This window comes from Podarcis tiliguerta (assembly GCF_965153285.1).
Source record: "Podarcis tiliguerta genome assembly, chromosome: Z".
NCBI classification, from domain to species: Eukaryota; Metazoa; Chordata; class Lepidosauria; order Squamata; family Lacertidae; genus Podarcis; species Podarcis tiliguerta.
Window position 1 is genome coordinate 13142830 of NC_139553.1, and position 25381 is coordinate 13168210.

At 43.5% G+C, this 25381-nt stretch overlaps 1 protein-coding gene across 7 annotated transcripts in view; it reads left to right on the forward strand.

Moving 5' to 3' along the window:
- The window catches only part of SLC31A1 (solute carrier family 31 member 1), a 65206-nt gene extending 42239 nt beyond the window's left edge, over positions 1-22967 (forward strand). For 3 of the 7 annotated variants that reach the window (XM_083424107.1, XM_083424106.1, XM_083424108.1), the window contains exons 2-6: positions 3311-3481; positions 18813-18990; positions 19826-19898; positions 20377-20545; positions 22074-22967. In XM_083424107.1, the coding sequence (XP_083280233.1) occupies positions 18856-18990; positions 19826-19898; positions 20377-20545; positions 22074-22275 (579 nt within the window). In that variant the 5' untranslated portion in view covers positions 3311-3481; positions 18813-18855 and the 3' untranslated portion in view covers positions 22276-22967. Of the gene's footprint in view, positions 1-3310; positions 3482-8874; positions 8900-12703; positions 12853-18812; positions 18991-19825; positions 19899-20376; positions 20546-22073 lie in introns of those variants that run through there. The other 4 variants (XM_083424112.1, XM_083424110.1, XM_083424109.1 and 1 more) reach the window with 4 other exon arrangements.
- The last annotated feature ends 2414 nt before the right edge of the window (positions 22968-25381 follow it).

Sequence of the window (25381 nt, forward strand, 5' to 3'; positions counted from 1 at the left end):
ACATCGCTACAATTTTTATTCATTTTTGCTATTCTTTCAGGTGTTAAATACCATCTGTGTTGCATTTTGAGATAGTTTTCTTTCAATGTATAACACATAGTGAATTTCATATCTTCCTTCCACAATTTTTCCCATTGTTCAAACATAATATTTTTCCCAATATCTTGCACCCATTTGATCATTGATGCTTTAACCAATTCATCCTTTGTTTCCCACTCTAAGATCAAATTATACAATTTAGATATATTTTTTGATTTTTCTTGTATTAAGTATTTATCGAATTTTGATATTTCTTTTTCAAATCCTAACTTTTTGTCTTTTGCTAATCTGTACTTAATTTGAATATATTGAAACCAATCACTAATATGAGCTTTAATTTCTGTATAATCCTTCAGTCACATTCAAAGCACATGCTTGCCTCCCCCAAAGGATCCTGGGAGTTGTAGTTTGTTCATCGTGGAGCTACATTTCCCAGCACCCTTAAACTTAAGTTCCCTGGCTGGCTGCATGCACATCATACATTTAAAGCATGCATCTTTCCCCCCAAAGAATCCTGGAAATCGTAGTGTACCCCTCACTGGGCTACAGTTCCAAGCACCCATAAACTAATGTGCCCAGGGTACTTTGTGGGGAATGTGCTTTAAATGTGTGGCATGTGTGCAACCTGGTTGCATATGCAACATACATTTAAATTACATTTCCCCCCTTCAAGTTCCCCAAACCCTTAACAGACTACAGTTCCCAACATTCTTTTTTCGTGAGGGGGAATTGTGTGCTTTAACAATGTAGTGTGTTCACACCCTCAGTTGCTTTACTGTGTAAGTCGCTTTGAGGTACCTGAATGCAAAAATGTCACTAATAATTGTAAAATAATAAATAAAAATAAAATGAATTGAGTGAAGAAGAGTAAGGATCCGTGAAAGCAGAAGATGGGCAGAAGAACTCTGTTGCAGGAACAAGCCAAAGCCTATCTAATCCAGCTTTTGGTCCTGACTGAGGCCAACCAGATGGATGTCCTCATGGAAAGCCCACAGGGAGGAGCTGAGTGCAACTACAGTGCTCCCTAGCAGCTCATATTCAGACGCTGACTGCCTCCAACAGCGGAGGGAAGACATAGGCATCATGGCTAGTAGCTGTTGGTAGCCTCTTAAAGCCTCTGTGAGTGAAGGTGGGTGTGGAAAGGTGAGAAGGATGGGACCTGAGTGTTGAATTGAAATGAGATTTGTAAAGTGTAGGGGACTGAATGGAATGGGTGACAGGATGAAGAGGTGGGTTAAGGGAAAGAACATGAGAGTGAATGATAGGCGAGAGACAGAGGCCGAATGAGAAAGGAGAGTGGTGGTAGAGAATGATCAGCTGGCTGGACTAGTAGAGTTTAATGTTATAGGGAAATGGGGAGGTGTGTATTTATGACCAGCAGGCCTTCCAAAGTGTCGTTCTAGGAAGCGATGTAACTTGCCTTCCTAACTCTCTAGTTCTTTTATGTCCAAACAGTTTCTTTGAGGGATTTTTCTTTTTGGGTTTTTCAAGACTGAGCTAGAAAGAATGTCAGTTTCCAAGCTGGTGAAGAAGTGTTTGCTGATTTGGAAGACAAACAGGCCCAAAATACAAATAAATCAATAAATCTATATTGTATAGGAGTGGCTTGTGTGAAATGTTTTTTTTCCACCCTTGCTTTGGAGGTGGCAGTGTTGTAGGGCACTTCCTAGATTGGCGCACAGGAGTAGGTGGATAAGTATTCTAGGCATCTGGTTTCCCAGGCTCCAATAAGTGTAAAGGTGGCACCTAGAACTTCTCAGGCTTGAATTATCATGATTGGTGCTGACTACTGAGGAGTAGGAAATCTTTTTGCAGGTGTAGTCTAATTCATTCTGCCCAGAAATGCACCCTTCTTCTGTTATCTTCTGTGCCTCAGGTTCCATTTCTGGGCTGTTGTCCAGGATCTCCTGGTTTAGAATGCCTTTGTCTGGAGAGTTGGCTAGGCACGTCTCCCAGAAGAATTAAGAACTGATTTTAAAAAGGCTTTTACACTCTTGGAGATTAACTCTGTAAAAAAAACCCCCAAAAACAAACTTTTCTGTAATAAGAGTCTCTCTCAAAATGTGATTTGAAACTTGAGAGTTTAGAAGCCAGCTGTATTTTCCCTGTCAATTGTGTCTTTGAAAACTGCATCACCAGAAACAGCAGATTCAAATTCTTTGTACTCATTCAAATCCTAACAGATGTTGGTTAGATCGGACAAATAGCTGAAGAGGAAACTGAGCTGGTGTAGCCAATAATGTGGGATTTAAGAGGTCTGGTGATGCATCTTACGCTAAACACCCATGACATGTCATAGAAAATAATCCAACTCTGGGATCATCTCTTGAGGTTAATTCTTGCACTGAACAAGTGGTGCGCCTTTCATTCCCACACACTGCTCCAGTAATGTTTGCAGCTGAAGCCTACATTTCAAGAAAGTTCCAGGAATCAGTGAACAGAAGCATTGCTGATTTTTCTACAGTGTCTTATAACAAGCTTGTAAAGCTTGTGTGGCCTGGGTAGCCAATTCAAAATTTGTGGTCACCCGAACATGCCCTTGCTACAAAAAGCCTGCTGCACCACTGGAAGATGGTGCAAGATGAAGGACAAAGATGCAAGGGTGTGGTATCTTTCCCTGTCTCTGCACCTGCATCATCTTCCTCCAGCTCAGAGCCAGAAAGGTAAGACAGAGGTTTGTTTTGGCTCTGTATTCACACCCAGCAAGTGCAGAACTAAAGCAAGCTGTAGGCTTCTAACCATGTTTGGGACTGCAGAGGGAGTAATTTCTACCCCTCTGCAGCTCTAATGTCAGAAGAAGGCCTCAGACTTGACCCACTCACAACAGCACGTCTGACTCCTTGCCCTGATGAAGGGAGCAAGCACATCCCAGATGCAGGAGCAGGGGTACCTTTGTTCCTCCAGATGTTGCTACACCTCCCATCAGCCCTAGCAATCATGCACAATGGACAATAATAATTGGAGTTGTACTTCAGCAACCTCGGGGAAGGTTCTTCACACTTTTGTTAGAGCATGTACACAGTTTTAAAAAGAAATCCCCAGAAACCACATTGCCCTGTTCTAGCTGTTTGATTCCAGTCACTGTGCTATCCATCTGACCTTGGACTGTGTATTTGCCAGATCGAGAGTGTTTTCATAAGAAGAAGGCACAAAATAAAAATCAACATGAGGGCAACTTTCCTCCTTTTACTGTGTACCTGCCCATGTCCCTGGGGTTCTTAAAGGTGGTATTCCTATTGACTAAACAGTCCATTTTTTTCTTTCTTGGCAGTGTACAGAAATCATCAGTCTGCTGCCAGGAGTTGGAGTTTAGGCTTAGGTGTTCGGGAGCAGAGCTAAGCACACAAACAACGGAGAATTACAGATGATATAGATTGCAAATTTTACACAGGATAAGAGCTATCTCTTCATTTGTAAACTTTTGAAGTCATCCGTAGTTAAGGTAAGCCTTTTGGTCTATTTTTAGCTTGTTAATTAATGCTTGTTTATCTTCCAGCAGTTCATTTATTTTGTGGACATTAATTAGCTGGCAGATAGAGAATCCAAATAGTTCTTCTAGTTTCGTGAATAGTTAAAAGAAGGAGATATTGCCGACCTAGTGCCCTAATTTAAGAACTATTATACAGTGTGTGGACTTCATTAATGTTCCTTGCTCAAGACAGTTCTCCACCTCCCAAAACTTCTATGTCGTATGAGAGGTTTATCTTATCCCTGACCCCCTTATCTCAAAAGGGAGTTTTTTCAATATGCCTTGGTTGCCTTTAATCATGGCATAATGATTTCTGTGGACAGGAGTGTCAGCAGCTGATAACTAGTCTCCCATCATTCCTCCTTAGAAGTCGAGTTCAGTAAGGCTTTTGACAGTTCCCCATGATATTCTTGCAAAGTAGGTGGTAAAATGTAGACAGGATGAGGTAACTGTTGACTGGTTCACTGACCGAACCCAAAGAGTGCTCACTAATCATCATCCTGGAAAAAAGTGACAAGTGGGGTACCACAGGGTTCTCTCCTGGGTCCGTTGTTATTCAATGTCTTTAAAAATTACTTGGATGAAGGAATTGATGGGGATGCTCATTAAATTGGCAGATAACACCAAATAGGACAGGTAGCTAATGGATTCAAGATGACCGTAACAGATTGGAGAACTGGACCCAAACTAACAAAATGAATTTCAATACGGGCAAATGCAGGGTTCTGCACTTAGGCAGGAAGAACCAGATTCACAAATATAAGATCAGAGACACTTGTGAAAAGGACCTAGGGGTCTTAGTGGACCACAAGCTTAACATAAGTCAACAATGTGATGCAGCAGCAAGAAAGCTAATGCAATTCTAGCCTGCATCAACAGTAGTGTCCAGACCAAGGGAAATAACAACACCACTCTATTCTACCTTAGTCAGACGATAGCCAAAATATTGACAAGCTGGAACATGTGCAGAGGAAGGAACCAAGATGATCATAGGTCTGGAAATAAAGACTTCACGGGAACAGTTGGAAGGAGCTGGGTATATTTAGCTTGGAAAAGAGGAAACTAAGAGGAGATGTGATAGCCATATTCAAATATCCCAAGGGCTGTCACATGGAAGATGGAGCAAGCTTGTTTTATGGTCTGGAGGGTAGGACTCGAATCAATGGCTTCCAGTTACAAGAAAGGAGATTCCAACTAAACTTCAGGAATAACTTTCTGACTGTAGGAACTGTTCAACAGTGGAACAGAGACTCTTGGGAGGTTGTGGACTCTCCTTCCTTGGAAATTTTTAAGCGTAGGTTGGATGGCCATCTGTCATGGATGCCAGATGTTTTAGTTAGGGTTGCCATATTCCCAATGGTGAAAATCTGGACAGAGTTGCTGAGTTGTTGTTTTTCTTTGGATCAAAGTTGCTGAGCTTTTTTTGGGAACATCTCTCTTTTTGGTGGCTTTTCTTAGATTTTTTAGATTTTTTAAAAAATATCCCAACTTGCCATACTTTCAGGTTTTCCCAGACATTTTGCCGATTCAGCAAAGAATCACCCAGACACCATTTTCTGAACTATTCCTGGACATATGGCAGCCCTACTTTAGTTGAGATTCTTTCATTGCAAGGGGTTGGACTAGATGACCCTTGAGGTCCCTTCCAACTGTACAATTCTATGATTCTATGAAATACTCTGGTCCCAGACCATGTACAGCTTCATAGAGGATAAACCATGGTAACTAGCCTAGGTGCTTCTGCTTTTTGCTTCTTAAACATTTTAATTTTCTTGCAGTGGCATCCAAAGCAGGCCTGTTTTTGATGATAAGGGAGAGTCTCATTTGTGCTGACTTGTCTGCTTACCCCAGAATAGACTTCATGTTTGTTGGATTGGGTGGTGTTAATTAAAGTTAAACTTTAACTCAGAGTAATTAAACTCGGAGTAGAGCTATTGAAATTAATGGACCTAATTTCATTAATTTCAGTGGGTCTGTTCTGAGTAAAACTTAGGTGAATGTCCTCCCCCCTTGGTTTTTTCTTTCTTTTCTTTTTTTTTAGAATCTCAGGATCTATCAACCAGAGTCAGATGCAAAAGATACACAATATTTTTTTCTTTTTTTTCTTTTTCTTTTATTTTTTAAATAAAATTTTATCAGATATTTTATAATTATAAAAAGAAAAACAATGAAGAAAAACAATACATAAACTCAACAAACAATACATCAACAATAAAAGGGGGGGGGAATACTACAACAATACAACATAAAGAAAAAACAAAAACACACCTCCAGATTTTATATCCAAATCTTTCATTAGCTTATTTCCTCAGCTTCCTCACACCTCCCTTTTTTGTATTCTAGTTCAAATTATCTGGTTCAACAAATCCTTTCCCTCCTCTTCAATTTTTGTTCTATATTTTATCCTAACACAATTTAACTTTCAATTTTCCAATTTAACACATTAACACTTAATATTCATATAATTCTTAATAACCCTTCTGCTAAAACCACATAACTTCATTCTAATATAGTTCTAACATTCATTAATTTTGCAGTATTTCTGTAAATATACTTTTAATTTTTTCCAATCTTCTTCCATCGACTTTTCTCCCTGGTCTCGGATTCTGCGGTCATTTCCGCCAAGGATACACAAGATTTAAAGGGCATGTGTCTAAGTGCAGTTTGAGCCTAGGGATTTGTTCTCAGTACAAGAACTGAACTAAGCTCACAGTCTTCCCGGTTAGCCTTCAGCTTTTTTCATTTCAGCATTTTATTCATATGGAAAGAATAGTTGTTTATTAAACAAACAAAACAAAACAAAAAACACCTAGTCGATCAGCTGCAAGTCACTCAGAGATCTACCAGTAGATTCCAATCCACCTTCTTACCGCCCCTAGTCTGTTCTGTAGTTACTCTACATGGCAGTAGGGTGGGAGAAAGCCTTGAGAGTACACAGTGATAATGCGAAAAGGCTTGCCTTAACTCCACAGGAATGATTCTCTTCTCATTGTAAAATCTTGCCAGCTCTCCTCAGAGTGGGTGTTACTTGAACATAGGGTCCACAGCTAGAAAACAGTTGCAAAACCCACAAGCAACCCATACAAAGAGTCACTCACAAATGTGCATCACATGCCTATATTCATGTGCCTTAAAGTTAATCTCTTCTTGTCCTTTGTCAGTGTCATTTACCCATGCCTGTATGGAGGCTTCCAAACAGAAAACTATTTTTTTCTTAATCTAGAGTAGTCTGTGGAGTTATTTGGCGGGGCATTTAGGTTTTGGTCATGTGACTTTCTAGGCTAGCAGTGCTTAATCACAGGTCATACAGAATCTTTAATTGCTAGAAATAGTGGTACATTGAGGAAGCAGGCTGACTTGGTTTTGGTTAGTTGCACCCCCTCTTTTTGCTTCTGTTGCCCTCTCCCCAAATATCACTATTAGAATGAGCTCAAGTCTCAAACCTCCCTGGGGGTGATGGCTTGGAAGAACAGAGACTGTGAAGCTGAAGCAGCTTTGGAGAGTTAATAATTACCCTCCAGGTATACACAGTGGGTCTGGATGCTGCATGTCAGTGCCATTGAAAGCTGCTGTGTGGAAACTTTGATCTGCTGAGGGATTGTTGGCAAGGGCGGAAAGCTGGTCTCCTGCCAGCTGTGAAATGGGGAAGCAGATGGGGAGAAAGGAAGCCCCCAACCCTTGTTGGCCTATTCAGGATTTCTTGAAAAGCATTACGTTTTTAAGAAAGCCAGGAAGCTAGATTATTGGAACTTGCAAACCTTTATTGTTCTGATGCCAAACAGGAGTTCACTCTTTCCCTGTGCTGATTGGCAGCAGGCTCTCCCAAGACCTCAGGTAGTGGTCTGTCCCAGCTACCTGACATCCCTCTTAACCTGGGAATTCCTGCATTTGAAAAATCAGCTCTTACATTGAACTATGAGTCCTCTGGGCACCACATAGCTTGGATTGCTAGTGGGAAAGGCGAGCTGCATTTCCTAATGGCTGGACCATATATGCAAATCTTTATCTTTGACCACTTCAATAGCTTTCTTATGACCAAATGCACGGCATGTTGTTACTAGCTACTATATCTTCCCTCCCCGCACAGCCCTCCTCCAATCAGCTGCTCACCTGACAATTAGATAGAGGGTAATATTCAAAGGCAATAACATTTGAATTCAAGGAAGGCTTCTGAAGAAGGAGCAGTCTTGAGAGGCTTCTTTAGGAAGGCAGCAAAAATATACCACCAGCTTGACACCAAACAAATTTTTCTTGCTTTGGTTACATTCCCCCCCCCCCCCCATCCCAGAGCTCCATACCCACAACTTTAATGTGTATTTTGGCAGATTGAATAATCTGCCAAAATACAGAGTCTGCCTGTCTGCTGTTCTCTCTAGGGGGTGAGCAGGACCTTCCTAACACAAACCGAACTGCTCATTGTTCCATTTGGCTGAGGTCCTTCCTGGTTTTGAAACCTGATGATCCCTACAATTGCTATGTGCTATGCTAAAATAAAGAATGGGTTTACATACATTTGCCTGTGTTTCATGTTGAGTCTTTACAGCACAGGAAAGGGTCATAGCTGAGTGGGAAAGCATTGGTTTTGCATGCAGAAAATCCCAGGTTCAATCTCTAGCAGTACCTCCAAGTTAAGGTTAGGAGAGAGCTCTGCCTAAACCCCTAGAGATCCACTGCCAGTCAGGGTAGACAGTATTGAGTTAGATGGACCAATGGTCTGGTTCAATCCTATGTTCTTGCTGTACAAAGTGTATAAGATGTTGTGGGGGTACTTTGCCATTCAACTCTGAATGGAACTTCATGCCTCATTTCTCCCACCTTGCCCCATTTGTCCTCCTTATGTTTCTGACTTTTCTGTAAACTGTCAGAACACACCATCTTCCGTTATGTGGTCGTTCATCCAGATTTCACTGGCAATAGTGATGGTTCATAGGTGGTACCTACTATTCACTGCTCCTGGCTGTTGGCCCCCACAGATACCTGCCCCAGCAAGCAATGGACTTGCGTCAAAGGCTCTAATCTGCCAGCCCTCTGGCCTTATCATGCCAAGACAAAGTTGGGTGCTGTTCTAGAGTTCAAAGTTGCACAACAGTTGCCTGTAGCCAAAGGGTTGCAGTGCTTCTCTGGAGGATGGGGGGCACGGGACCAAAACCATTGCTCCTGTTTTCTTTTGATGCTGCAGTGACTTTTGGCAGAACCCCACTGTAAGCAGGTTTACCATCTTTTTTGGGGTCAGGCACGGGCAATGGACTTGAGGGTGGAGCTTGCCAATTGGATCATTACAGCCTGTTGCAATAGCTGTAAATAATAGTGGCAGCAATTCCTTTACAATTACATTCTAATCTAAAGGCTTAGTCAGAGGAGAGGTACAGAGGTATTGTTTCCCCTTGTACGGTAAGTCTTACATTGTGCAAGGGCACAATGTCCATTCTCTTGTCACCTCATGAACAACAGTATTGAGTTTGCAAAATATCTGCGGGGTTTCAGGAAATAAAATTGCTCCTTCAGCAGGAGCCAGTTTCCCTGGTGCTTTTCTTCCTGGAACCTAGATTTTGCCTTGATATGGTCATTAGTTTACCAGCCTGTGCCTCTTTAAGTTCTCCCAGGAAATAATAGTGATGATCTGCTGAGGGAAGAGGGGTTTGAATCTCTTATAATATTGCTCTGTGCCCTTTGGTGTGGTTCGCATGGCTTTATTGCTTACCTGGGTCCACCTTGCACATTACACAGGCTCCTCTCTAGGAGGAGACTGTCTGAGGAAGGGCTGTAGCTCAGTAGCAGGCATCTTCAGGTAGGGCTCAGAGAGACCTCAGTCCAAAAGTCTGGGGAGCTTCTGCATGTTCTGACTTTGTATAAGAAAGTCTCCTATGTTTCTCTCAAATGTTAAGCACACTCTTTGGTGCTGAACATCTTGGTGTGTGGCCTGAAAAGCCTGGCTGTTTTTGGTTTCAAGAAGTCAGATATTGTTCTTTTTTGCCCTCTTTCTTCCTGCCTGTTTTGTGCTTATTCTTTCCAAATGGGAAGAGTGAATGCAGCATCCTACTCTCAATGATCCCCTGGGCTAGGAAGGAAAGATTGCTGCAGTGCTCGCTTATTGTTTGGAGAGTAGAGTATGTGGTGCTGCACTATAATGTCTGAATCTGCTACTCTTCCAATGTGAGCAGATGAGGAGGAGGAGCTTCTGCTGTGTCTTAGATTGGTTGTGTCTTAGATCGGAAGAAAACACAACAGTATTTTTTGCTGTCTGGGGAACACTTTGCTGTAGGATGTACTAATTCTCATCCACCTGGGAGAGGAAGAGGAATTATTTGCTGACAATGAGCTAATTGCAGCTATGAAGCAAAATATACAGACCAGTTGCCTTTGAGGTTTGGAAGAAATTAGGGGTTAATATTGGGACTGTGGCCAGTTCAGTCTTTGTTGTCCTGCCACATTGCCAGGATAGCATTATATGGAGAATAAAAAGGGGATTTGGGGATAGGTTGTTGTCTCCAGTCACTACTTGTGATCTTCTTTGGAATACCTGTTTGGATACTGTTAGATGAGGAGGTCTGAACTAGGTGGACCTTGATCTGATCTCAAGGGGAAACTCCAATTTTCCAGAGCAGAGGTACAAGAACCTCTGGTTCTCCACATATTGCACCATAACTCCCATGATCATCCCATATTGTTGGACCACAGGTCCCTCGTCTCAGTTATAGAAGGATTAAGTGAGAAAAACACTTGTGTGGGAGACTATCTCCAGAATTGAATCTGAGCTGCATCACACATTAGAGAAGCTATAAGCCACCTCTGAACTCTCATGAGCTTCTGTGTTCTGACCCCTGACCTCAGGTTCACAGGAGTAGAGGCAGTGCTCTCCAAATACTTGAATCTGCGCTAAAAATAGCAAAATTGTCAAGTGTGGGATTGGAGTGTGGGAGAGACATTAAACAAAACAAACACAACTGGGCAAAATCCTTATCAACTTCATGATTATAAACATGCAGAAACATGAACCTAATAGTATTAACTTCTTTTTAAAGCTTAAAGATAACCTCATTGGCAGGTTAAGTTGTAAAACCTGTACCTCCGGTGAATGCAGACCTCTAGATTGTCTCAATGCAGTTGGGTGTGACTTGCTTGTCAAGTATGTTGTTGCTGTGATAATTGGCCCATCATAAATACTTTCTGGGCTGGCAGCTGATTTCAAGCTTTTAGAATAGTCAATAGCAGGGTGGCAAGCTTCAATTTCCTGCCCATGGAACTTGGTCTCTAGCTGCATAAATGTGCATGCAGACATACAAAAGGCCAAATAGAAGTAGTGTGCCACTATAAGAAATGACTCACAAGGTCATGCCTCTGTACTGTCCTATTAGTCCACATCTAATACACAGGACTAGGGCTGAGCTGAAATGGAAAAGCATATTTCATGGGAAACAATCACCCCTTGTGAATGCTACCATATTTTTCTATCTATAGGACACCCCCGTATATAAGACCCCCCTATTTTAGGGGACTCAATTTTAGGAAAATGAGGGGAGATGGCCCAAAGTTGTTGAGCCTCTCCCTCCACACAGCCGCAGGTAGGAAACAGTTCCTAGTTTCCCATGTGCAGCAGCATGGGGGGAGGGATTTGCGCTCCCATCAGCCATTGGGCTCCAGTGCTGCTGCTTGTGGGAAACAATCCAGGGAGCACCCACCGCACGCAGCGGCAGCGGGGGAAGTTGCGCTCCCTCCAACGAGCTGGCTGGTGGTGCGCAGCTTCTCCGGCCCCCATGTAGCTGCAGGCAGGAAACACCCCCCAGGTCGCTCCCTGCTTGCTGTGGCATCGGGGGAAGCTGCACTCCCGCCAACAAGCTGGCTGGCGGCACGCCACTTCTCCCCCCCCCCCCCAATCCACTATCCATGTATTGGACAACCCCAGTTTTTTGACGTGATTTTTGAGTCAAAAAACCTCGTCCAATACACGGAAAAATACGGTACTATATATACTCACATTCACAAATGCAGCAATAAGTATTTGAGGTGGGGGCACTGGAATATAGGGCAAAAATTTCCTCCACTTGGTTTGAGGGTGGGAAGCATTGGCCTCACTTTGATTTGGTTTAATGATGCTATTGCAGAACCAAATCTGTTGCCATGATGTTGTTGTCATATTGGTTATATGATCATTGATTGCCTGGATAACATAGCCAGTGAGATAATTTTTCCCTAGCCAAAAAGTGCCAAGGCTGCAGTGAAAAGAGGAAGTGAAATAATGTGAAAAAAGGGTTTAGAGAGGTCTCTTGGAGAATATCTTGGTGAGATGTCTCCCCTCTCCCCATATTCCATGACACTTGAGCATCCTGAAATTCTGCACCAAATATATCCCCCAAGAAAAATTTGGCTCAAGCCCAGACCTGCATCTCCCTTCCAAACCTCTCCCTATTCTGACCTTTCATGTACCCTGCCACTTATCTCCCCAGCCTAGCTTGATTATAGGTTTCAGTCAGGATAGGACGGAAGGTGAGACAAGATTGAGCTTCCCCTTAGCCGTGAACTCCTTTGAGGGAGCAAAGCAGACCCTCCCATTCTTCCATTTTACCCATGAACATTGCAGTCCTATGAATAAATAAATATGGCTGCTCCATCATCTCTCCATATGTGTTCTCCTAGTAATACAGCCTGCCACCACCCTGGGCAATGGACATGGTGTTGTACATAGTTTGTCATAAGCCACCAATACATATTTTATTATTCAGTCGCAGACCCAGTAAATCATAAGCCATAAATCAGCCTGTGTGTCAAATGAGCCTGGTTTGCAACCCAAGTTTGAAAAATAATGCAACTCAGGGAGGGGGCAGGGAAAAGCAGAGTAAGCACAGAGAGCAAAGGTTTACAACCAGAGGCAGTGATAAGGGGAAGGAAGGAGCGAGATAATGAGGTTGTTTGTTTGTTTGTTTGTTTGTTTTTGAAAGGAGAAGAGGAGGAGACTGAACGTATGAGTTGTGTGTGTCTGGATATAAAATTCAACAGCTCTTTGCTCGCCATTTCTCTGAATATTTGTGGAAGTGTGGGCAAACACTTGGATCGAATCCTGTTGTGGCTCTTTCCATAAATATTCTTCCCCTCAACAACTCCTTTTTGCAAACTGCTGAGGTTCAGGGCTTGAAACGTGGTAGTATTTACTTTGGAGAGGAAGTGGTTAATATTTGCAAAAGGATGTCAGGAAATTGAATAAACTGGGAGCAGCATTCTGGTCTCATGATGTTGAGATTAAGAGTATCCATTGCAGTTGGCAAGCGAGTGTGTGAATAAACAGCTCTGGGGTCCCTCATCTCCCTTTAGCGGGCAAAAGGTTAGTCTGAAAAGAGCTTGGCTCAGAGGTAAGAATCCCTAACGCTGTGTTTACCTGCCAGCTTCTGCCTCACCTGTATGTATTGGCTGTTATTTCTAACTCTGCATGTGTAGCAGGGAATCTTTTCCGGTTAACAAGGAGACAGGGCTAATTAGATGCTCCCCAGCATTTGTTTGAAGTTTATATCATTTGTCCTGGGAGATAGAAGGGGAATAATTTACATATGTATGTCTGAGCTGTGGACTATCTGCTGTCTGCTTATGGGATGGATCAGAGCACCAGAAATAGTGGCTGTATCTCACTACAATCTGGAGAGCGTTCCTAACAAGCATTGTCTGCTCGTGTGGAATTGCTGCAAGATGGGAACATCCCAGTGTGGCAAACCATTTGTTATCTGCCTCATTGGACGGCTGCTATTTTTCCAAACCTGGGATCTGGTGGGAAGGGAAAAGGTTATGTGTGTGTTGAACAACCTGGTCACAATGGAAATCCAAGAAGTGTGATGTTTAACTCTTGTTCTTCTGGGAAGACCTGAGGGCAGTGATTAAAGGGCAGAGGGATGTGTGTGTTGAATTAATAAAATATATTGTATTCTGCATTTGTAAGTGCTCTGTATCAGTAAGTGTTGGGTGAGAGGGAAAGTCCTTTTGATTTGTGCTTCCTTGAACATGTACATGTTGGAGGAGGGAAGCTTCCTGGTGCTATAATCTCCTTAGCAGTGTAGTGTTTTGATTTGAGAGATTTTGCTGTTAACCATAGATTAACCATTGCAGTAAAGCTTGTTAGCCACTCAGTTATTATTTTTTTTATCTTAAGGGTTTTGGTTCAAATCTATTTTTACAGCTGCGCATTGTCGGCTGAAATCCAAAGCCCTACTTAGACTCGCCCAAGTGTTTCCTTAGACCCAGTAGGACTTTTCCCGTTTGAACAGCTGATGGGCTGTGTTGTAAAACAGGTTTTCTAACTCCCCTGCAGTTTTGCTATTGAAGTGTGTGTGGGGGGGTGCTTTAGGTGGTTTACATGTCCTGTATAAGATAAGCAAAATTTATTTAATTTTTTTTAAAAAAAACTTGTTCTGATTCTGCTGGTCCTGAGGAAGGAATGAGATCTGAGCAGGACACTTTGTCCACTGGATATTTGATTGGTTTTGGCCTGGTGCCAACATTGTCAGCTTTGGGGCGCTGAGCCTGTTTGCTCAAGTTTTTGGTTTTAATTTAGATCACACTTAGATCAATTTATAATCTGGGATTTTTTTGGTGTTCATCTTCTAGTGGGGTGGGGTAGGATTTGTTGTTTTTATTTTTTTTGGATGGACACCTATAGGCATTTTTTTAAACAGTATTATTATTCTATGTATATAAGGTTGTATCCAATGTTTGGCCTATTGGAAAAAAGCAAATACATTTAATTATTCTGAGGTTCTAGGTCCTTTGTTACATGAGTGCTCTGTTTGTCCAGCAATCTAGCCAGCACTTGCCTGTATCCTCTCTAAGTTAATTCTGCCCCCTGCAAGCTGAGCCATTTTGTTTTCTCTCTCCCAACTTGTTAATCGAGTGCAACCCATTGTTTTAAATGATTTATGACCTGTTGGATATTTTTATATTTTTGTAAGTTGCTTCTGAGACATTTTTTGTAGAAAGTAATGAATAAATGCAATTAATAATAATATTTACCTCACACTTCCCCCCCTTTGTGTGCACATGCAAAAATCATGCTACAAAATGAAGAAAAAAAAGATATTAAGGCTGCAATCTTGTGCCTCCTAGGGCTTACGTGCCTGGGATTTGTGTTGTAAAAGCATAAATAATCTTCATAAAATAGGAATATTTTTAAGACTTCTAAAAAAGAAGTTAAAAGTCATGTAGCGACAGCCAAAGCACCATTGAAACAAAGTTTTCAATAAATGAAAGAAAAGGCTCTGTCATGGGTACCTTTGTAGCTGATTTTCCCAAATGGGACAAGGAGCAGAACCTGCAATTTGGTTCTTTCTTTCTTGTTTACAAAAAAAGTTCAGTGGGACACGTTAAACATAACTACATTGGATGCAAAATACCACTTATATGTTGACAAAATTCAGAGAGATTAAACCTGAACCAGTGGGTTCAAATTGGAAGAAAAATTATTTAGACTGGGGATGGGAAACCTCTGGCGCTCTGGGTAGTGTGGGTCTCCAGTTTCCACCAGCCCCTGCCAGCCCAGACAGTAACCAGGGATGATGATCATTGTAGTCCAATAACAGCTGTAGACTAGTTTCCCGTCTCTGACATAAACACTAGGAAAAACCCTGATGTTACAATCTGTTGGGCAGTGAGACAGACTGTAAGCGGAGGTTTGATGGACATCTATCAGACTCCCTGTATGTAGTACTACATTTACGAAGTGTTAGATTAGAGATTCCTTCAAGCTCAATGGCTCTATGAGATCCTTTGCATGTAAAGTGTGTGCTCTGCACCAGGCTACAGCCTTTCAAGGACCAGTTTCTATATTTAAAGTTGCAAACTTGGAGCTATACACAGCCCTTTAATATGCATGTGAGTACATGGTGTGCGCTTGCAGCGGAGGAGGTTGCCTAGCACTGGAACACATTCAGCTCTTGATCTTCATGCTTTTTCATCATTTATGCTAATGTGCAGAGCAGACACAGTGCCGAGAGGTGGAGCCCCTCCCTGCCCTGAGATTCAGCTGCCAGGATTCACTTGGGTTGCCCAGGCTGCTCGGGAGTCCTGCCTGCGGCAGACAATAAGGTGCTTTCAGGCTGAGCCACTGGCTTCCTGTCAAAGAACCGCACACTTTGCTTTGGGGGCTGCAGCTCTGCTATTGCACTTGACTGGCTGTGTTGTGCAGGGATCTCCTTTTGCAGTGGCTGGAAAATCTCTGAGCATCTGGTATTGCTGTGTAAGGTGTGGGCCTTGGCATGTTTGTGGGGCAGGAAAGAGGCTCTCGCCACACATCAGCTTAAGTTACTTACTATTATTATTGTATATTATTATTTGATACCCACATTTTGCCTGACGTTACACAAGGCAACTTACAGATATATAACAAGAAGGGTTAAAAACATAGAAAAGACCATAATTAAAAACAACTAAACAATAAAATAAAAAATGTATACATATATAAAATCTATTAAAACCATATCAATATTTGCAATAAAAACAGCACAGCACCAGACCTTTCATTAAAAGCAGTCAATTCCCCCAAGCCTGTTGAAACAAGAAGGTACCCTGCTGGCAGAAGGACAGCAAGGAGAGAGCCAGTCCAGCTTCTCTAGGGAGGGAGTACCAAAGTCTGGGAGCAGACACCAAGGATGCCGTTTCCCACGTTTGTACCAAGCATGCCTGTGAGGGTGGTGGGACCGAGGGCCTCACTACTACTACTGCTGCCATCACCATATCGAAAGTCATTCAGAGCTGGGTTGGATCCTGTAACATTCCAACCTTTTACCATAGCTTCCGCCCTTGCTTTTGCCCTACTTGGGAGACTGCTTGGTTTGCCCCATGCATAGGGATTCTGTGGCCCTCCTGATGTTATTGGACTCCCCATCAACTTAATAGACAGGGGTGGTAACAGCTGTAGTCCAACAGCATCTAGAGGGCCACAGGTAAGTATTTATTTATTAATCTGTGGATTAATGTTGCAAGGTGATTTGTAGACACATTCTTAAAACCGGTTTAAATAATTTTAAAAGCAGTAGAACAACTGTGTATAGGTTTAAAATCAACACAGGATGAACACGTAGGCAGAGACCTTTTCCTCTTGTTGAAACAAAGATGAAAACAAACAGTCTTCAATTGTTTCTGGAAAGTACAGGTAGCAGGTGCCTGACATATTATTATTTTTATTATTTATTCAACTTATACACCGTCCTATACCCGGAGGTCTCAGAGCAGTTCACAACATATCTCAAGAGGAAAACTCAGGAAGCTAGTGGGGTGCCCACTATCTGGTTCCCCATTCCTGGTTTACACATATAAAATCGCTGGCACCACCAATCCATTTCTTCCTTCATAACTTTCCTTGGAGTCAATCTTCTGCTTTATTCCCTGAAAGTCCTCATCCCCAGTTGAAACAAAGCCTACATGTGGTAGAGTTTGATAATATTCATTCCTTGTTATTCTTGACTCTTCCTTCTTCCCTCTCTGTTGAAATTTAGGCTGTGAGCTCCTTTGAGAAAGGACATGGCTCTCTTCCTGCCCCACTCCCCAAATATGTTACTCCTTAGAAGTGCCATGGCATTATAAACCATAAATCCCCCTTATCTAGCTGGGGAGGGGGCAGGAGTTTGTGTCCAGTGTTCATCATTACTAGCTTCCTTACAGTACATGTAAAGTACCTTCTTTACAGTTCCAAACTACTATATGGTTTGGATCATTATATGGTAAACGTTTAAACATCTCCTTGCTTGGATTTCTTACCACTTTTCCTCCTGTGGAAACAGCTACACCTTGAATGTTGGGCAGCCACATTTTCTCTCTCTTTCCCCGGAGACTATTTGATTATCCGTGGCAATGAGATTAAAAAGATTTCAATCCAGCCTTCTGTGCACTTAACCATCTCCCGCTTCATTCAATTATGAAGACATGGGGGAGGCTGTTGCTCTGGCAACGGGGACTAGATGGCTGGGGGCAGCTGATGTCCTTTTCTGCTGCTGGACAACACCTTCACCTAATGTGACTGTAGTGATCTGTTCCCCATAAAAATGTCCAGTTGCCAATTAGAGGGGAAAGTTTCCATGCATTTGACTTTTGAGTTGATGTAATTTAAAATAGGGCTGTAGCACAATTAAACCTGTGACAACAAAGTTATCTTTGTAGATGTTTGTGGATAGCTCCTGCAGTTCCCAAGCAGATATTTGATAAAAAGCATGTCCATTTTTGCTTATTCCTGCTCCCTGTTGTGTCATAGAATTGTGGGTCTGGCTACAAGGTGACCAGGTTCCCTTTGGTCCTCTATGTGTCTGTGCAGTGTAGGATGGTGCTCATTGGGCCTGGTGGGCCAATGTTATGAAGAACATCAGTAGGTGGAGCCTGAATCACTGACAGGCAGAGTGAATTTTAGTCCAGCGTTCTCCCACCTGCTGAGTTCTACAAGGGCAACACTGAGACTAAGAGGAGGAGTCTGGGCTGGATGTAAGTAACGAGGCAGGCTGGGGCTGGCAGAGGGTAGACTGAGTTTGGTGGGGCAGTCCCATGTTTGCTCTACTATGTCTATGGCAGCCTTGGAAATTATTATAGAATAGTTCCTGGCCTGCTACATGCTTTTATGTAGCCTCCGGCACCCCTTCCTTCTCCAGTTCTTAAATGCCAGTTCCTTCTGCCAAGCTGCTAAGGGACTCTTCCATGGGATCGTTGCCCTTCACAGCTGGGAGAGCTGAATGGGATAGCCTTGTACTGCTCTGTCCATTATAGTATTGGTCAGGGGTTGGCAACCTAAGGCCCATGGGGGCCGTTTAACTGACCCACGAGCCACCCCTGAACCGAGCCACTACTGGTTCATGGCCTGATCTAAAGCAGGCTGTAGCAGCATCACCATATGGGGGGGGGGGAGAAAAAGAACTGGGTCCCCAAATGTATGCTTGAGTTAAAGTTTGGTCCCAGGTCTGTAAAGGTTGAAGACTACTGCTGCAGGTGACTTTGGGCCACGCACCAACTTTCAGCCTAACCTCAGAGTGGTTGTGAGATACAGTGGAGCAGAGGGGGAAAATGATGGAATATAAATAAAAAGCACTTTTAATGAATGCACTTCTGTATATACATGTTAGCTGTTCTTGCATTGCGCAATCTTCCAGAACTGATTTCCATATCCTTATGAGGTCTGGAAACTTGATTTTCCAAAAAAAACTAAAAGAGTAATGAACATTCCAGTGTTTATGTAGAATATCCATAGGCTTGGTGTAAGGGCCAAGTTTCTTAAGATTAGCTACAGGCATGCCTCTTCCTCTAGAGGTACTTTATTCTTAATTTCTTCTATTTTGTGTGTGTTTTCCAGGCTTCTACAGCATCCCCTGCCCTCTATTTCCTTGGGGGTCAAAATGTCCAACCATCACATGGCGCACATGGGCCATGATATGAATAGCTCAACAACGCCCACCCCAGATCCTCATGCACACCATCATGCCATGACAACATCGGGGCATATACATGATGGAGGGATGATGATGATGATGGTGAGTAGAGCCCAAGCGATACCTCTGGTGCAGAAGCTGTGTGACAAATTTGGTCTGCCAGGCCTCCACATTGGATGTCAGGTGTAGGGCAGGCAGAGGTGTCCTGCTTGTGCACCTGAACCTTGCAGAAATAGAATTTGACTCCTGCTTTCTGAATGGTAGGGTATATCAGCAATGTCACCAGATCTACTAAAAATCTGTCCAGATCCAGAAAGAAAGAGAGAAGCAACAGCACGCACATCCCACTTGGACTCTTCAACTCTGTGGGTGCCAACTCCCAGTCACATGGCCTGTTTGTGGCCCCACCAAACTTTAAGCAAGGTGCTGATCAACACCAACAGCAAGCCCTGTGGCATCCTGATCAGTGACTTTTTGGTGAAGGTGATCCCTGCCTGAAGCAGGGCTTGCTGATTGGCGCTTGCAGCAAGCCACACAAAAGTCAGCTTTGAAGTTGGGTCACCTGACAGCAGGGTGATGTTGAATGATTGACAGGTACCGGTAATTTCAGAGGGTCTTCAAACCTTAGTGGAACTGCAAGTGTTTCCTCCTTCCATCTCATGAATTGGGAATTCAGCTGCTGACTGCAAATGGTGACTGGAGAGAGCAAATGTTGACCACTCTCTTTTCTCACATGCACACATTCACTACCCTTGGATCATGCTGGTAAAGAGAGAGGCAGTGGGGTGGGGCTGGGTGAGTAGGGTGCAACTCCCATGAATTTGCAGTCTCTGTGGTTCTAGTCCCGTGCAACCTGTTTGAAACTGTGATGCCCAAAGACCCTGCCACTCACAAAGCTCCATTGTGGCATTAAATGGACTCCTTGTTTCTTGTGCAGGATATGACCTTCCACTTTAGTTATAACAATGTGCCTTTGCTGTTTTCCGGGCTTGTCATCAACACTGCTGGAGGTGAGTGAGTGATTTACTAGGTGCCACTAAGATGGGTCAAAGTATCTGTTGCCCAAACCACAGTCTGGTGGAGGAGTGGGGGATGTTGGACTGAATACAGTACAGCAACAGGCAGGAAAAAACATCAAATAATCTACTAAGACCCTCAGCAATTTTCAAGTGGTTCTTAGGCAGGGGAGATGGGGGAGAGAGTTTGGGAACTGTTAGATTTACTGATTTATGTGTGGTAGATCAACTTCAAGACTTGTTCCATTATCCAGACCTCCTTGGAAATGTTAACAATGGGGGTGGGCCATAGCTCAGTGGTTTATCACATGTGGTCCTTCTGAATAACTTAATGCTGGAATCAATGTTGCTGAGTAACAACCTCAGCCAATCAGATTGTAGTGTCACTTGAGTGCTTTACCTGCCTTAACTGGAGTGCTGATATCCCAGCATGGAATAGATCCAGGAACTTTCCTCCTTCTCACTCTGCTAGAAATGGCTGGTGCATTTGTGGCCATTTTCCTCCTGGCCATGTTCTACGAAGGCCTGAAGATTGCCCGAGAGAGCCTCCTCCGGAAGTCGCAAGTCAGCATCCGCTACAACTCCATGCCAGTTCCTGGACCAAATGGCACAGTCTTGATGGAAACACACAAAACAGTTGGGTACGCACACTCTTTCTATCTACAGGGGACTTTAACATGGGAAACCCAACTGGGGCATAGCCAGTTCATGGTCCTTTCTGACCTAACTCACAGTACTTGTGGTATCTCACAAAGCAACTTTTCTCTGCCTGGTGCCCTCCAAATGCCTTGGACTACATCTCCCATCAGCCCTGACCACTGGGGTTGTGCTGCCTGGGTCTGACGGGAGTCAGGAGTCCAAAATTATCTGTTGAGGATACCAGGTTGGGGAAGGCTGCTGTAGAATCAGAGATGAAAGAAAGCAGGATCCATGGTGCAGGTTGCAGCTTCAGCATCCATGGCAGATGGTTTTAAATACCTTCCACAAAGAAAAGTCCACCACCTCTTGAGGCAGACTATTCCACCAGGTTATATCCAATGTTAGCCGTCCGACTCAGAGCACCCGTTGAAACTGATGGACACATCTAACTTGGGCTCATTAATTTCAGTGGGTCTCCTTTGGGTATAACCTAATTGGATACAACCCCTCTCAAACGTTTACCCCAAAACCTGCTTCCTGCCCACTAATTCTTGTTTGCTACATTTATTTCTTGCCTTTTCTTCCAAAGAGCTCAAGGTTTGGCATACATGGTCTTCTCCCTCCCCACAACAACCCTGAGAGACGGGGACTGACCCAAGGTCACCTAGTTAGCTTTGTGACTAAGTGACTAAGTGAGGATTTGAACCCCTGGTCTCCCAAACTCAAGTCTTACACTCTGTTTCCCAATCCACTCTTGTTCTCATCCTGTCCTCTGGTGCAATAGGAATCAAGCCCACTCCATCTTTTGTGTGACAGCACTTCAGATATTTGAAGTTGGCTATGATGCCTCTCCTTAATCTTCTCACATTTAGGCTGAACATTCCCAGTTCTTTCAACCATTCCTCATAAGGCTTGGTTTCTAGACACCTTACCATCCTGGCTGCTCTCCTCTGGGCATGCTCCAGTTTGTCAATGTGTGTCTTAAAATGTGGAACCCAGAACAAGGCTTGACCAATGCAGAATAGAATGAGCTGCTATTTTTCATGTTCTGGATGCTTTGCAGCCTAAGATTGTGTTACTCTAGTGTTGTTGTTGTTGTTTCTATACCACCCTTCAAGTTTAGCTTGTGATCCACCAAGTTACCTAGATCATTTTCACGTATGCTGCAGCCACACCAGTCTCCCACATGCTATGCTTGCAACCATATTTTGTGTGTTTCCCTAAATGCAGGATTTCACATTTATTCCTGCTGAACTTCCACCCTGCTGGTTTCAGCTTGTTGTGTCAGGAACTAAAGTGGGCTGCTCCTTCTCTAGCAGGGGGGCCGGGAGCCATTCTATGCTAGATGTGTGAGAGAAGTGTCAATTTAATTCTTTCTTATTACACCTTGTTGCTTCAGTTCGTAGGTCATTTATAGATCTTAACCCTTTCTGGCTCCAAAGTCTGCCATTCGTAGTCAGTCCTTGCCCATCCACCCAGCATGTACTGAATGTTTCCTTTCTCTCTCTCTTTTTCTTTCTAATTGGTCAGGCAACAGATGCTGAGCTTCCCTCACCTTTTCCAGACTGCGCTGCACATCGTCCAGGTGGTGGTCAGCTACTTCCTTATGCTTATCTTCATGACCTACAATGGCTACCTCTGCATTGCCGTGGCAGCAGGCGCTGGGACAGGCTACTTCCTCTTCAGCTGGAAGAAGGCTGTGGTGGTGGATATCACGGAGCATTGCCATTAACACCAGGCAATGGGTCCAGGCCTTTCCCTACAGCCTCTGGCAGGGACCAGGTGCAGCCCCAGTCTTACTGGAAACCAGGCCAAGAACATCCCATGTGATGCTCCCCCCCCAAAACTCTCTGGGGATGAAACCTGTGCCTCTCACTCCCCCCTCCCCCCATTTCCCCCTCCTTCCCAATAAGCATGGGCTCCTGACCATAGCTGTCAACCTTCCCCTTTTTTGTGGGAAATTCCCTTATTCCAGCGCCGCTTCCCGCTGCTATTCCGGATTGTTAGATATCCCGTAGACTGTCCCCAGGCCAGGTGAGGCTGCTGATCTTTTATTGTCGAGGCTGCTGATCCTGTATTTTCAAATCTGAAAGTTGACAGCTATGCTCCTGACTGGTGGAAAGAGTGCTGATCGCCAGCTAAGATAGCCTGCTTAGGATGGTTGGGTTTATATGCTAGATACAATTAGTGTGCTTGATTGTACTTTTTTGTTTTTAGACTGTACCATGATTGAAAATAGCTGGCAAGCTGACAGGAAAATTATTCCATGTTCTTTTAATAATACTTTTAAGTAGCATATGCTCTATTGTTATTTTTTACTCAAATCAGTGGTAGCAGAAATGTACAGAGAGCTTCAGTCATTGTGCCAGTACTTCTTTCTGGTAATATAATAGAGGCCTGTGCCTATTGCTTGGAGGCTCTTGATCACTTGTTTCCTCAATGTTTGAGTCTAGTACAGTGGTACCTCGCAAGACGAATGCCTCGGAAGACGAAAAACTCGCAAGACGAAAGAGTTTTTCATTTTCTGAGTTGCTTCGCAAGACGGATTTCCCTATGGGCTTGCTTCGCAAGACGAAACGTCTTGCGCCTTTTTTAAAAAACCGCCAATGCATTCCTACGGGAAACCGTCAATACGCAGTGGTGCTTCGCAAGACGAAAAAACTCGTAGAACGAAAAAACTCACAGAACGAATTAATTTCATCTTGTGAGGCACCACTCTATTGTGCTCTTCTCCCAAACCCCCAAGCCAAGCAGTTTATGCCCCCCTGGTTTGGGGCAGCCTGTTGCCTCTGGTCCAGGAACTGCTGCAGCACCTGCTTTTCAGAACAGCAGTGGGCCTCTACACATCAGCCAAGGGTAATAGGCCAACTGCTAAGAACAACACATAGCTCATGTGCAACTGGGACCTGCTGATTTAATGATGGGATGTGCAAAAATGAATGCAAATGAAACCAGTTTTAGAAGTAGCAAGTTCTATTTTAAATAAACTGATGGAACAAAACACTGGCTTTGTTTCGACTTTTGGGTAGGAAGAGTGTCTGTCTTATACAAACGGTTTGCATATTGATCCACAAGATTGGAACTCCCTCAGACCAGGTTGGAGTTGGGAAATCTTTAGGCAGTTTCTGCTCCAGCAATCTATCTGTTGTTCTTTTTTGAGGAAGGAGTGGTGGGTGGGTTTCTCTCCTCCTGGTACATTTCTGCAATGGCTTTTGTCTATTTCCCAGCCCCTTTAAGATAAAGACCAGCACAGGAGTTGCCAGGGAGCACACACAAACCTATTACCCACTCCAGAAGATACTGAACTACAACTTCCATCATCCTCCCTAGCTATTGGCTGATGGGTGTTAGAGTTTAGCAGCAACTGAAGGGCCAAAGGTTCCCCACACCTGTGTTAATTCATTTACAGGTAGGCATCTCAGTTTGCAGTTTCAAGCAGCAAGCTAGCTAGGGATCAATGTCCTTGACTGTCTAAATCATCACAAGAAACTTAGTTTCCCGCCTAAGAACACTACTGGTTTTCCCTGAAGTAATACTATCCCAGAACTAAAGTGCAGGTTGTGCCGGTGATTCCTGGTATGTTCTAGATCTAGCCCCAAAATAATAGTGCATGTCTCAGGATGCTGAAAAAATATATTTTTTATTTTCAAAGCAACCCTGTGACTTTTGCCTTTCTTGCACTTCTTTTCTAATGTATGTTTAGGGCATAACCTAATTTATTTAAGAAAGATGGTGAAGACCACCTGAGTGTTGTTTTCTGGAAAAGTGGTACCTTACACTATTAGCACAGGGCTATCCAAAATGAAATTTTATAATTGTGAACTGCTTTATATACCCAAAAATCCCAGTAGAAATACCATAACCCCATCCCAAAAAGTCCACTATGTCATAGAATCATAGAATTGTAGAGTTGTCCCCCTTGTGTTTTGATCAGTCCTGGAGCAAACAAAGAATTCAGCAACCAATAGAGCTGTGTGTCTGCCCCAAAGTCAGGTGTGGAGAAACTTTGGCCTGCCAGATGTTGCTGAACTACATCTCTCATCTCTGGCTGTTAGCTGTTAGCAATGCTCGTTGCCTGGACTGATGGGAGTTGTATTTCAAGACATCTGGAGGGCCAAAGGTTCCCCCACACCTGCCCTAAGCCCATCAGCAGTACAATGTAAGAAATTTTTCCTGGAAGGGTTACAGGGCTCTGTTGATGTCATTCAGGGCATACCTACCTTCCCCAAAAGGAACAAATGTGAAGAACCAATTATCTGTTTTAATGTCATGCAAGAGGCTACTTTCTTAGGTAGGAAGGACGACCTGGAGGCTGCAGTTGGGGAATCAGTGACCTATGTTGCATGCCACTGCTCACTTGATGACCCTTAATATACAGATTCAAAAGCTGCCTTGTAGCAGACCACACAAATACAACTAGAGCTAATGAAGGATGTGCTGATTAATACACAGCCAGTAGGGCCTCGGTGGGTTTATTCACAAGGAACAAGGAAGTCTGCAAGAAAAACATCTCATGAGGAACTGGGCCAGTTTTCCCTTCAATACAACAAACAATAGTTTAAGTTTGATGTAGAGTACCTTTGGCCCTCCAGATGTTGCTGAACTACAACTCCCATCATTCCCGGCTGTTGACCATGCTTGCTGAGGCTGATGGGCATTGTAGTTCAGGAACTTCTGGAAGGCCATAGGTGTAGCTGGAAGTGCCAAACAGCATCAAACTGAAATAACTGACACAGAAGCAGAATGGGACTTTAACCAGCATTAGTTTGTCCTCCATTAAAAGGTATGTAGCAAACAGGCTCCTCTCACTACCTCATTCCCCTGCAGCAGGTATTCAC